At 57.9% G+C, this 12122-nt stretch overlaps 1 protein-coding gene across 1 annotated transcript in view; it reads left to right on the plus strand.

The window, feature by feature from the left end:
* BSN (bassoon presynaptic cytomatrix protein) overlaps positions 1–11987 on the plus strand; it is a 95757-nt gene extending 83770 nt beyond the window's left edge. Inside the window, exons 6-12 of the mRNA XM_042929375.1 lie at positions 1013–3089; positions 3378–4174; positions 4308–4407; positions 4917–5048; positions 5308–5362; positions 5715–5807; positions 7952–11987. Of these exons, the coding sequence (XP_042785309.1) occupies positions 1013–3089; positions 3378–4174; positions 4308–4407; positions 4917–5048; positions 5308–5348 (3147 nt within the window). The 3' untranslated portion in view covers positions 5349–5362; positions 5715–5807; positions 7952–11987. The remainder of the gene's footprint in view (positions 1–1012; positions 3090–3377; positions 4175–4307; positions 4408–4916; positions 5049–5307; positions 5363–5714; positions 5808–7951) is intronic.
* The last annotated feature ends 135 nt before the right edge of the window (positions 11988–12122 follow it).

A 12122-nucleotide genomic window follows, 5' to 3' on the forward strand; every position in this document is an offset into this window, starting at 1 on the left:
TAGTTTCTTGGCAAGGTAAAACGCAAGAAGCCCAATGTCCGGGCCTAGTGTATTTTGGGGATTTGGGTGGTCCATAAAAGCCCAGAGTCCCAGGGCACTCTGGGAAGGCTAGGAACTAGAGACAAAGGACCCAAGGTAGACCTTCCATCACCATCCAGTGATGTGGACCTTCAGGTAATGTGAACGGCAGGTGAGGAGAACTACAGAGAGGGCAGGGTTAGGGAGTCTGGACCAGGAAGCAACACAGCCAGAGACAGGTTGGAGAGGCCCTGCAGGGTAGCTGGTAGTCTCAGAGAGTGGTGGGCTAACAGGGATGTGGAGGGAGCTGGGGGCCAGGCCAAGAGCACAGTCCAGAGAGTTTGGCAGAGGGTGGTATAGGGCAGCTGGGAGAAGAGGGTGGACCAGGCGGCTGAGCTGCATGTCACTTAAAACAGCTGTAGGACGGGGCAGGAAAAGACCCAGAGCCTGCAGTAACTGACAGTCAGCCTGTGCCCCTTCTCATGATTCTCTGGGGATCTTGGTGGGCACCCAGGGACTACTCCATTCCTGTCCATGGCCCTCTATTGCCCTGGTCCCCACCAGCTTCTAGACCTGAAACCAGAGCCAGACTGTACTGTCCTCACCTCAGGACACTCAGTGGGAGAGAGAGGGTGGCAAGCCCACTGGACATGGGCGGGGTCCTCAGGGCCGCTGTATGCTAGAAGTTCTCAGAGGCAGGCTAGTCCTAGAGACCAGCACAGAGGGGCATCTGCTCCACCCCTCCCCTGCTGCCTGGAGTGCTGGGAGAGAGAAGGCCTGTAAAACGGTCACAGGCCGGTGATGATGTCCACCGGGGGTGGGGGGGGGGGGCGGCGGGCGGGGAGGCAGTCCTCAAGACTGCCTGGTGAATCAGAGCACCAACTATATGGAGCCCAGCCTCTGCCCCAACCCAGGCCAGGGCTCTTCTACCTTTGCCCCACCAAGTCACCCACACCTTGGGTCTCAGTGCTGCCCGCCCTTCCCTCTGTCTCAGGTGTCGGCGCTGCCACCCAACGGCCTGGTCCGCAAGGTGAAGCGGACACTGCCCAGCCCCCCTCCAGAGGAGGCTCACCTGCCCCTGGCTGGCCAGGCCCCCCCACAGCTGTATGCAGCCAGCCTGCTGCAGCATGGGCTGGCGGGGCCCACCGCTGTCCCTGCCACCAAGGCCAGCCTGCTCCGGGAGCTGGACCGGGACCTGCGGCTGGTGGAGCATGAGTCCACCAAGCTGCGCAAGAAGCAAGCGGAGCTGGACGAGGAGGAGAAGGAGATCGACGCCAAGCTCAAGTACCTGGAGCTGGGTATCACACAGCGTAAAGAGTCTTTGGCCAAAGACCGGGGTGGCCGTGACTACCCGCCCTTGCGTGGTCTCGGTGAGCATCGTGACTACTTATCAGACAGCGAGCTCAACCAGCTGCGGCTCCAGGGCTGTGCCACTCCTGCCGGCCAGTATGCTGACTTCCCTGTCACTGCCGCTGCTCCTGCCACCCCCTCTGGCCCTACTGCCTTCCAACAGCCCCGATTCCCACCTCCAGCCCCACAGTACACTGCAGGCAGTGGTGGGCCAACTCAGAACGGATTCCCAGCCCATCAACCACCCACCTACCCTGGCCCCGGCACATACCCAGCACCTGCCTTTCCTCCTGGCACCAGTTACCCAGCTGAGCCTAGCCTGCCAAGCCAGCAGGCTTTCCGTCCCACAGGCCATTATACAGCCCAAACACCCATGCCAACCACACAGAGCACTCTTTTCCCAGTCCCAGCTGACAGCCGTGCCCCCCACCAGAAGCCACGCCAGACGTCACTAGCCGACTTGGAACAGAAGGTGCCCACTAACTATGAGGTGATTGCCAGCCCAGTTGTGGCCATGTCTTCAGCCCCACCTGAAACCAGCTATAGTGGCCCAGCAGTAAGCAGCAGCTATGATCAAGGCAAGGCTGCTGAGCTGCCCCGGGCCGGGGACCGTAGTGGCGTGAGCCTGAGCTCAGCCTCCACCTACCCCTCTGACTCCCACTACACCAGCCTGGAGCAGAATGTCCCTCGGAACTATGTGATGATTGATGACATCAGTGAGCTGACCAAGGATAGTATCTCCACTACCCCTGATAGCCAGCGACTAGAGCCCCTGGGGCCAAGCAGCAGCGGGCGTCCAGGGAAAGAGCCGGGAGAACCCTGCATCCTTGAGGGGACTGCATTGCCCTGCTGCTACACCAGAGGGGAGGAGGAATCTGAAGAGGACTCTTATGACCCCCGTGGGAAGAGTGGCCATCACCGGAATCTGGAGAGCAATGGCCGACCAGCCAGTGCCCACTACTACAGTGACAGCGACTACAGACATGGAACTCGAGCAGAGAAGTATGGTCCAGGTCCCATGGGGCCTAAGCATCCCTCCAAGAGCCTGGCACCAGCTGCTATCTCCTCCAAACGTAGCAAGCACCGGAAGCAGGGCATGGAGCAAAAGATCTCCAAATTCTCACCTATCGAAGAGGCCAAGGATGTGGAGTCTGACCTGGCCTCCTACCCCTCCCCTGCAGTCAGCAGCAGCCTAGCCTCTCGGGGCAGGAAGTTCCAGGACGAAATCACCTATGGGCTCAAGAAGAATGTGTATGAGCAGCAGAGGTACTATGGGGTGTCCAGCCGGGACCCAGTGGAGGAAGATGACCGCATGTATGGAGGGAGTGGCCGGTCCCGGGTGGCATCTGCATATAGTGGGGAGAAACTGTCCGGCCATGACTTCAGCAGCCGGGGCAGGGGATATGAACGGGAACGGGAAGCCATGGAGAGACTCCAAAAAGCGGGCCCCAAGCCCTCGTCCCTGAGCATGGCCCATGGCCGGTCCCGGCCCCCCATGCGGAGCCAGGCCTCTGAAGAGGAGAGCCCCGTCAGCCCCTTGGGGCGGCCCCGCCCTGCCGGCGGCACCCTCCCTCCTGGGGACACCTGCCCACAGTTCTGCTCCAGCCACTCCATGCCTGATGTCCAGGAGCACGTCAAGGATGGGCCTCGGGCCCACACATATAAGCGTGAGGAGGGCTACATCCTGGATGACTCCCACTGCGTAGTTTCCGACAGCGAAGGTAATGGCAGCCAGGGGTGATTTCTGCAGCCGCTCAGCACCCGGGGGGCCTGCCCGCCCATGGGGCCCTGGGCCCTGAGATGTCCCAGGGGGGCCTGGCTTGGCGCCTCATCCAGTGGGCTGCTCCACCTGCGCCCTGGCCCTGGTTGTGGGGGGGACGGGCTGGGGGCCTAGTGTTAATTGCTTGTGGCTGTGGTGCCCACTCTCTGGTTTCCTTGCATGGCTTCAGCTGGGCCTCCCCCTGCGGCCAGCCCAGGGGTTGATGGTGTTCTGTTTTTGGTCTCTGAAGCGTATCACCTGGGCCAGGAGGAGACAGACTGGTTTGATAAGCCCCGGGATGCCCGCTCTGACCGGTTCAGGCACCACGGGGGCCATGCAGTCTCCTCCTCCTCCCAGAAGCGAGGCCCTGCCAGGCACAGCTACCACGACTACGATGAGCCCCCCGAGGAGGGCCTGTGGCCACATGATGAGGGTGGCCCGAGCCGCCACACCTCAGCCAAGGAACACCGGCACCACAGTGACCACGGGCGGCACTCAGGCCGCCACACTGGTGAGGAGCCGGGCCGGCGTGCTGCCAAACCACACACTCGGGACCTGGGTCGCCATGAGGCCCGGCCTCACCCTCAGCCCAGCCCTGCCCCGGCCATGCAGAAGAAGGGTCAGCCTGGGTACCCCAGCTCCGCTGAATATTCACAGCCATCCCGTGCTCTGTCAGCATACCATCATGCCTCTGACAGCAAGAAGGGCTCCCGGCAGGCCCACTCGGGGCCCACTGCACCACAGCCAAAGCCAGAACCCCAGCTGCAGTCACAAGGTCGGCAGGCAGCTCCTGGGCCACAGCAATCACAGCCGCCACCATCAAGGCAGACACCCTCGGCAACAGCATCACGCCAGCCACAGACGCAGCAGCAGCAGCAGCAGCAGCAGCAGCAGCAGCTACAGCCCCCTCAGCAGGCCCCAGCGCAGGCTCGGCTGCAGCAACAGGGCCAGCCAGCTACCCGGGGCCCAGCCTCTGCTGCCAGCCAGCCAGCAGGGAAGGCTCAGCCAGGCCCCCCAACAGTCACAGGCTCCCAGCCAGCAGGACCGGTAAGTAGGGCTCCAGTGCATGGATCCTACCCAGGGTGTATACTGCGGCCGCAGCTTGGACGTGCCCTTGGTTCCAGGCTGGGCACGGGCAGAATCCACGGACAGTATCTGAGCTATGGGTTCTGTGTTGCAGCCACGGGCAGAGCAGGCAAATGGCTCTAAAGGGACAGCTAAAGCACCCCAACAGGGGAGGCCTCCTCAGGCCCAGCCACCACCAGGACCTGGACCTGCAGGTGAGCCTGTATTTTGGTGCCCTCGGCCACGGCCCAGAATTCCTGGTCTGCCCTCTCCCTACACCCATGGGCGTCCTGAGCTCCCCTGCACTGCCACCCGCACTGCTCCCTGCGAAGGTGCCCAGGGGGCTGCAGACCTTTGCAGTAGGAAACAAGCTTGGGGTTAGAATGAGCCAGTTGGGGTCACCAGCACTGGGGACTTTGGGCCCAGGCAGCTCTGGTCAGGGAACCTGAGTACAGGGCCAGGACCACAGCTTCTTACTGTCTCTTTCCTTCCCCTTCTCTCCTCCCATCTGTCTTTCCATCCTCCTCTTCTCCTTCCTTGCTTTCCTCAACTTCCCTTTTTCTGCCTCCTCCAACCCCTTTCCTTCATGTTCTCTCTCTCTCTCTCTCTTCATTTCTCTCTCCTCCCCCTCACTCTCCCACCTCACAACTGCCTGTATTCAGATTCCCTCAGGGCTGCTCTCCCACTCAAGCCTGTCTCCTGATGGTGGTTTCTTTCCCCCTAGGCGTGAAGGCCGGAGCCAGGCCTGGAGGGACCCCAGGGGCTCCTGCCGGCCAGCCAGGCGCTGATGGTGAGAGTGTGCTCTCCAAAATCCTCCCTGGTGGGGCAGCAGAGCAGGCTGGCAAGCTGACAGAAGGTAGGCACTGCCTGCAGCCAGGTCCATGGTGGGCGGCAGCTCCAGGGCCCTACTCTGGCAGAGGTTATGTCTGGGAAATGATTCCAGGCTCGGTCAGCCAGACATAGGCCAGCCTGAACATCCACCTGCTGCTGCCCAGTGGTTCTCTGGGTGGTCCTTGCCCCTTGGGGTGGGCTTGGCTTCACTGTGCCAAATGGCCCCAGCTAAGAGGGAGTCTAGTCCAATTTCCTGATGCCTCTCTTCTTTTTCTTTGTCACAGCTGTCTCTGCTTTTGGCAAAAAGTTCTCCTCATTCTGGTGACCATGCCCTGCAGGGTAAGTATGGGCTGCCTGTACCTGCCTCCCTTTGCATGGGGGTTCCTGAGGAGTCCTCTAGGAGGAGTCTGGTCTTTAGCAGTGGTGATGTGGCCAGAGCTGCAGTATTCTCTCCTGTGAGTGTGGGAGGAGGAAGAGGAAAAGGAGGAACCCAACGCGTAGAGGCCTTAATGTGGGGCCAACTCCATAGGGGTCCTGGGAAAGGGAAGCTAGGGCCAACACTCCCTTGTCCTTCTCCACCACGCCTACCACCCCTCCCGGGGCTCTCACAACTTTGAACTGGCTTTAGTTTGTAGGTAGGGCCCCCTGGGATACAGCTCCTCCTCAACCTTTCTCTGTAAATGCTCCACAGGCTCTTGAAGAGACGAAAGGAGATGATATCATTGCTGTGGAAAAATCTCTGGAGTCAGAGGCCTGGGCACAGCTCTGGACTCTGCGTATAACAGTGAGTGTCAGGTCCAGGGTAGGGCGGGGCAGAGGAAGGGGTGAAGGTCCAAGGCCTGGCTGACCAGACCCATGTAGCTCCTACAAATGTGAGCTGGGAGGAGGCTGGTGGACTTCCTTCAGCTGTGATGGGCCTCGCAGCTACCCGAGGGCCAGAGACAACCAAGCTAGCTGAGATGACTCAGGCAGTAACCTCAGGGAAGGACCCAGCAAAGCCAACCGTCTCCCACAACTTCGGGTCTTCGTTCTGGGCACTGATTCCAAAGCCCTTTCCCTGAGGCCTCGTGCTGGTGACTTTGCTCCAGACAGTCTGGTGAGGCCTGAGTCCCCAATGCTGCAGACCGTAGTAGCCATGAGCATGAACTTAAAACACTGTTGGCTTTCACAGGCTGAGCTCATGACCTGCAAGATGGAAGAGCAAAATGAGAAGTGAGGCAGACAGGAAGAGGACAGAGAGGAGAGGGAGGTCACTGGACAGGCAGTCTCAGCCCCTAGCCAGGTCAGCCCAGGGAGAGAGTGGAAGGGCCTCTGCGCAGGGGCCATGGCTCTGCCTGGACTGCAGTGGCCAACACGGGATGAGAAGCCTTCTCCTGGAACCCTCTCTGGTCCCAGCCCAGCCTCTGTGGCAGAGGAGGAGGTAGCGCATCATCCAGGATGGCAGGGAGGGTAGCCTGGCTAGTGGTGCTGCTCGCACTGCTCTGTGCACGGCCAAGGGCCACCTTCTACCATTCCATAACCCTGGGACCTTCTCCATCCCCTTCCTTCACCACCTCTCAGGTTAAGAGTTTAGAGGTTTGTGTGCTTCTTGTGGTGAGCAGACAGGTGTGTGGCAGGGCCAGAGAGTCAGCGAACAAATCACAAGGGAGCCCAGGCCAGGGCTGCTTGTAGGAAGGAGTTGGGTGTAGTGGCAGAAGAGCTGCCTGTCTCTGGAGGAACAGTGGGGGCCCTAGAAACGTCCGGTCTCTCATCCACTTACCCGTTTATTCCACAAATGTTTGTCAAGTCCTAGGCAGGTGCCAGGCCCTGTTCCAGGTGCGAGGGATACAGCAGGAGATAAAACCAGGTCCCTGCCCTCCAAAGTGGACAGTCCATTTAAGGGGGACAGAGAAAAAATAAGTTAAAAAAAAAAAACACTAAAGGTTAAAAAGGTAATTTCTGAAGGTGGTAAGTGTTATGAAGCCAGTGAAGCAGGGTTGTGGGGCAGGGGGTCTGCTCTAAAGAAAGCAGTCAGTGTGAGGTAAGGCTTGAGGCGGGACGATGTTGGGATGGGACAGGTGGGCCTTCAGGCCAGACAAACGGCCAGCAGAGCCAGAACTACAGCAAGGGGAGAGGCGGTCAGGGTGAAGTCTGAGGGGGTGAGAGCCAGCTCGGGTGGGCTTTGTAGGCCAAAGTAAAGAGCCTGGAATTTATTTTAATTACAGTAGCCACAGTGCAGCACCCCCAGCGTTCTTCCTGCCTTCACCCCACTACAGCGGGCTCCCTGCTGCTTTCCCGCCCAGCTGGATGTTTCCTTGGAGTTGCCCTAGAACAGATGTGAAATCAGAAATTGTGCTGAAGGGAAGGAAGGGCAGCCCATGGGCTGGGTTCACAGCAGAACCTACCTTGGGTTTAGGGCTAGGGCTGTGTCACTGAGGAGCAAAAGGAACCACGGGCGTGGTTCTATTCTGCATCCTGCCACACAGCCTGGGTGGGCCAGTGACACCACTAACTTTGTAGTTAAAGGAATCTCCCTCAGGTTCTGGTATCTGGCTAATGATTGGGCCACACGGCCAGCACTTCTCTGAGTGCCCATCTCCTGGTGTCTTCTATGGCCATTTCAGAAGCGGGCTGGGAGAGGTGGGCCATTTTAAACAAAATCCCATCTCCCTCACGCTCAAGCAACTTATGTTATATTCAAGAAATGTCCCTTCCTGCCACCTGGATACTCCTTGCTTCCTGTCCTTGTCTTCGTGACCTCAAAATTGCCCAAGCACCCATCTCCCCAAGACTCAATGGGTAGGGACCCCATGGGTGAGGAAAAGTTGGTCCATCAGCACATGGGCAGATCACCAAGAGGAGGGCAGGGATGGAAAGCAGCTGTCCACAGCTCTTGACAAAATCCTTCTTTCTTTCCTTCTTTCCCCCTTCCTCTTTTTCTCCTCTAAGCATCTGCAATCTGGCAAACCCTTGGCCCAAAGACTCACACCAGGTGGGACGTGGCAGGCAGGCCTCCGTTGAGAACGGGATGTTTTCTAACAGCAGCTGTCTGGGTGAAGCATCTGCTGGACACGTTGAGACCACTGGCCCCGGAGGACCCGTGATTGTCTTTCCAGAGACACTGCTCTCCTCAGGGCGCCACCTTCAAGGAATAGCCTTCGCTGGGAGGGAGGAGCCCTCTCCGGACACCCTGCCACCTCGGCAGTCCTGCTGCTCTTCCCACAGCCGCCTTTCTGCGGCCCGGCCAGCCAGGCTTCCTATGCGTTATACACAGAGTTTGGGCACAGGCTGCCTCTTTTTGACGGACGCTGCCCTCCCTCCACGATGCCAGAAGTTTTTCCACAGCCTTGGAGAGGGGCTTCGACTGAGGGCTGGGGGCCCTGGGCTCCGTTTCCTTCACATTCCAGCTGGCCCGGATCCCTCTGTGGCCACAGGGCCCTGCTCCCCTCACCCTGCCCTCTGGGTGACATCGGAGCAGACTTCCATGTGGCCAGCATGGGGTTGGGAGAACTTTACAAATATTAGGACCTAACACTGTCTCATCGCTGAAATAAGAGGCCATAGCACCGAAAAGCAGCGTGGGCACTGGCTGAGGCTTCTCCCAGCCCATGGGTGGCAGCATGCTAGCATGCCTGCCACCATCTCAAAGCCATCCGCCCCCCCGCTCCCCCCCCCCGAACTCCCCAGCCATTGTGAGCATCCCAGCGACACCGCCATCATCTTGAGCAGCCAGCTCCTTGTTCATACACCTGGGGATTTCTTTTGATTTCAAGAACAGCCTTAATCATTTCAGTTTGATTTACGTGTATACCTCATAAGCAGTTTTCTTTTGTTTCTCTTTCTCCCCCTTCTTTTTCTCTGCTCGCCTCCTTGCCTCTCCCCTCCACCACCACCTGTGACCGATGGTTTGGTTTCCTCTCTGCTCTGCCCCTGATCAGCACAGGGAGAATGTTGACTCAGAAGCAATAGGGGGCAGCAGGCCACCAAGAGCACAACCCCAGGGCGAGGTCTAGGAAGGCCCCTCAGCCCACCTCTGTTTACTGTGCAATCCAGTCCTTCTTAAGCCATCACCAGTGGGCATGCTCAGAGCAGAGGGGCCAGGGCTTCTGCCATGCGAGGGCAGGGCCCAGAGCCCTGTGCTGGGGAGTATGGCACCGTCCACCCACCTGGCGTACTGGGCGGCATTCCTCCCCAAGGCCCTTACCTTGGGGGCCTCCCTTCCTCTTGGGCACCCCCACCAGTCTCATCTCTAACGTTCTATGCAATGAAATATAAACCCTCAAAGACAACTGTTAATATTTAATAAATTCCATGTTATGTATAAGGAGTTAATTGCAAACATGCAATTGAGAAACTGGATAGATAAGCTCATATCAAACACCGCCCCCCCCCACCCCCTGCTCCCACTGTGTGTGTGAAATTCTCAGTCTGTGGCATGTTTGACCTGTGGCAGGACTCGCTGCTGCCAGGTGAGTCACCGCCTGTCCTGCAGTGGAGCATGCACAGCTCGCAGCCTTTTTGCACGATTTCATCCATTGTAACTGCTCCACCCTCTTGCTTGGGAGTTCTTTTTGCCTCAGAACCTCTCCTTCAGGAGTGCTTCTAGCTGACTTCTGCACGAGCTAGTGAGGACCTGCTGGAATTGTTGCCTGAGCGTGCAGGCTGCGGGGCGGGCAGAGCAGGGCCTCGCACACCTTGCAGGTTTCTCGGACCAGGACAGCAGGTGAAAAGAAGCCTTTGGAGTAGACATGCTGCTGGAGCCCACACAGGAGTGTGTGGGTGAACATTCTGAAGGTTTGCTGTATGATTTCCATCTGTAAGTCACTCCCCCTCTTATCCCATCCCTGAGCCAGAGGCGTCTGGCCACCCCTTTCAGTGGGACATGGCTCAGGCACAGAGCTGGGCTGTGTCTTTGGCCAGAGACACAGAGGCAGGGTCTGGCTATGTCCTAGGGACCCCAGATCCTGACTGTACCTGCTCCGTGCCTCTTCTTTGTAGCTCGGGGGGGCTCCAAGGTCTGTGAGCCAAGAGATCTAGGCTGGGACAAGGGGATCAGCAAGTGCTCAGTAAGAGCTAGGTCTCTGGCACTTGTGGCAAGGACAGCTAACAATGTCATCTTGGACCAGAGCAGGTGTTCACATAGACACTGGCTTCACGCTGAGTTTCTTGGGAAGCTTTTCAGTAGCAAAATTCACAGAAGGTTCTTTTGTGACCCTCTTTCCATCTGTCTCCAGGACCTAAACTCCCTGCCCCCCTTCATCTCTAAAGCCCAAGTATCGCACTGCTTGTCAGCTTCCCTGTGACTGAGCCTCGAGGCCTGGCCTTCCTCCAGTTTGCTCTGGTTTGCACCATGCATTTCTCAGGGGTCCACATTTCTCATACTTTCCTATAAGGTCTACACAGCCCTTCAGAGGGGGATCCTGGCTTACCTCTGGCAGCTGTGGATGGGGCAGGAGGCTGTTGACCTCTGTTTTGGGCCTGTGACCCTGGTCCTCCTGGATTTGGGCTTCGCCCATCCCCCAGGACACCTGCCTCATCCCAGAGATCAGGCCTGGGCTGTAAGAGCCCCATCTGAGCAAGGGCTAAGGGAGGCCACTATCCATCACCTTTGACTACCCAGGGCCAAGTCCGTGTGGGGATGTGCCTGTGGCTGGACATATGGGGGACCAAGGCAGTAATCCTTCCCACTAAAGGCCAGGGGGTGGGACCAGGAACAGGGAGCAAGCAGGGAGAGGACAGCAGGTCAGCCTCCATCGGGCCCAGTCTTAGGCTCTACAATGTTGACTTTTCAGCAAATTTCCTTTGTGACCAAGCCTTCTGAGTTTGAAATTTCTGACATCTGCCACTCCCCACTGTACCCCCAGGACACATCTGTATCCATCACCCCTTGTGAAGGTGGCTGGAGCAGGCCCCTCTGGGCCACAAGTGTCCCAGCCCTTGTGTAGATGCAGCTGTGACTCTGGAGGCACTGCAGCCAGAGACGGAGGGACCAGCATTTGGTACCTTGGCAGTGGGGGGGGCATCGAGCCCATCTCCAAATGGGCAGAGTTTCTGGGATGTGGTCTAGGCCTTCTCCATACCTGCCTCCCCAGTGTCATGAGCAAGGGCATTGTGTCTGCCCACTCCAGGGCCTAATGCACTCACTTCACAGCGACAGTCCCCTCCCACCCACCCACTTAGTCCTTGGGAAGAGAATGTGGTCTCAGGGCCCATGATGAGAGGGCAGCAGTGGCAGTAACTATGGCCTGTCTTGTGGAACCTATGTGGAGTTTTCTAGGCAGATCCTTTGCCATGGCAGCATGGCCCTTCCCCTGCCCTCATGCCACCCTCCCCCCATCTGTAAATACTTGTCATCGTGGACTCCGACAGGGTCAGAGGGACAGGCCTGACCAACTGAAACTCCTCAGAGATATCATCTCTGTCTCCCTGGGTACCAGCAGCCCTGCTGCCATGTGCACTGGGGTGGCGCTGGAGAGCCATGGAAATCGTGAGATAACTGTGTGTGTATGCATGTGAACAAGCGTGTGAATGTGTATGTGTGTGCGTGTCTGCCCCACTCAGCCTCTGGGATCAAATCAGCTCCTGCTCTCCAAGCGCAGTGCCCTGGAGAGTGGTGGCTGCCCAAAGCCTTTTCTCTGCTAGCTTCCATGTCTTGTTTTTGCTTTCCCCTCACTCCTTCCCTCCCTCCCTTCTTGCCTCTCTCCCTTTCTTTCCTTCTCTCCTTGGAGGGGGGGAAGAGTGCTGTACAAAGTGAAACAAACAAGTTTACAGTTGTAAGTGCAATGACCCGAGTCCTCCACATGACCTTGTGAATTGTGTGCCGTCCTCCTGTGCTCTGTGAGAACTCGTGGTACTTCAGTGTCCCTCCCCCTGTATTGTGACAAGGTAATTCTGTGGTATCAGAATAAAAGGACTTGATATAAACAACCTACAGACTGTCTCTGGGATGGTTTCTGAAATGGTAAGGCTTAGCCAGAGGAACAAAGCCTCAAACTTGTGACAGTCCTGTTTACAGTTAAAGGGAGAAGAGTAAAAGGGGTATGTTGTAGAAGTGTTGGCAAAGCCACAGCTAAGTCTACACCAAGCTGGCCAAAAACAACGGGTCCTCCACAAACATGCT

The sequence above is a fragment of the Panthera leo genome, chromosome A2, assembly GCF_018350215.1.
Source record: "Panthera leo isolate Ple1 chromosome A2, P.leo_Ple1_pat1.1, whole genome shotgun sequence".
Lineage (NCBI taxonomy): Eukaryota > Metazoa > Chordata > Mammalia > Carnivora > Felidae > Panthera > Panthera leo.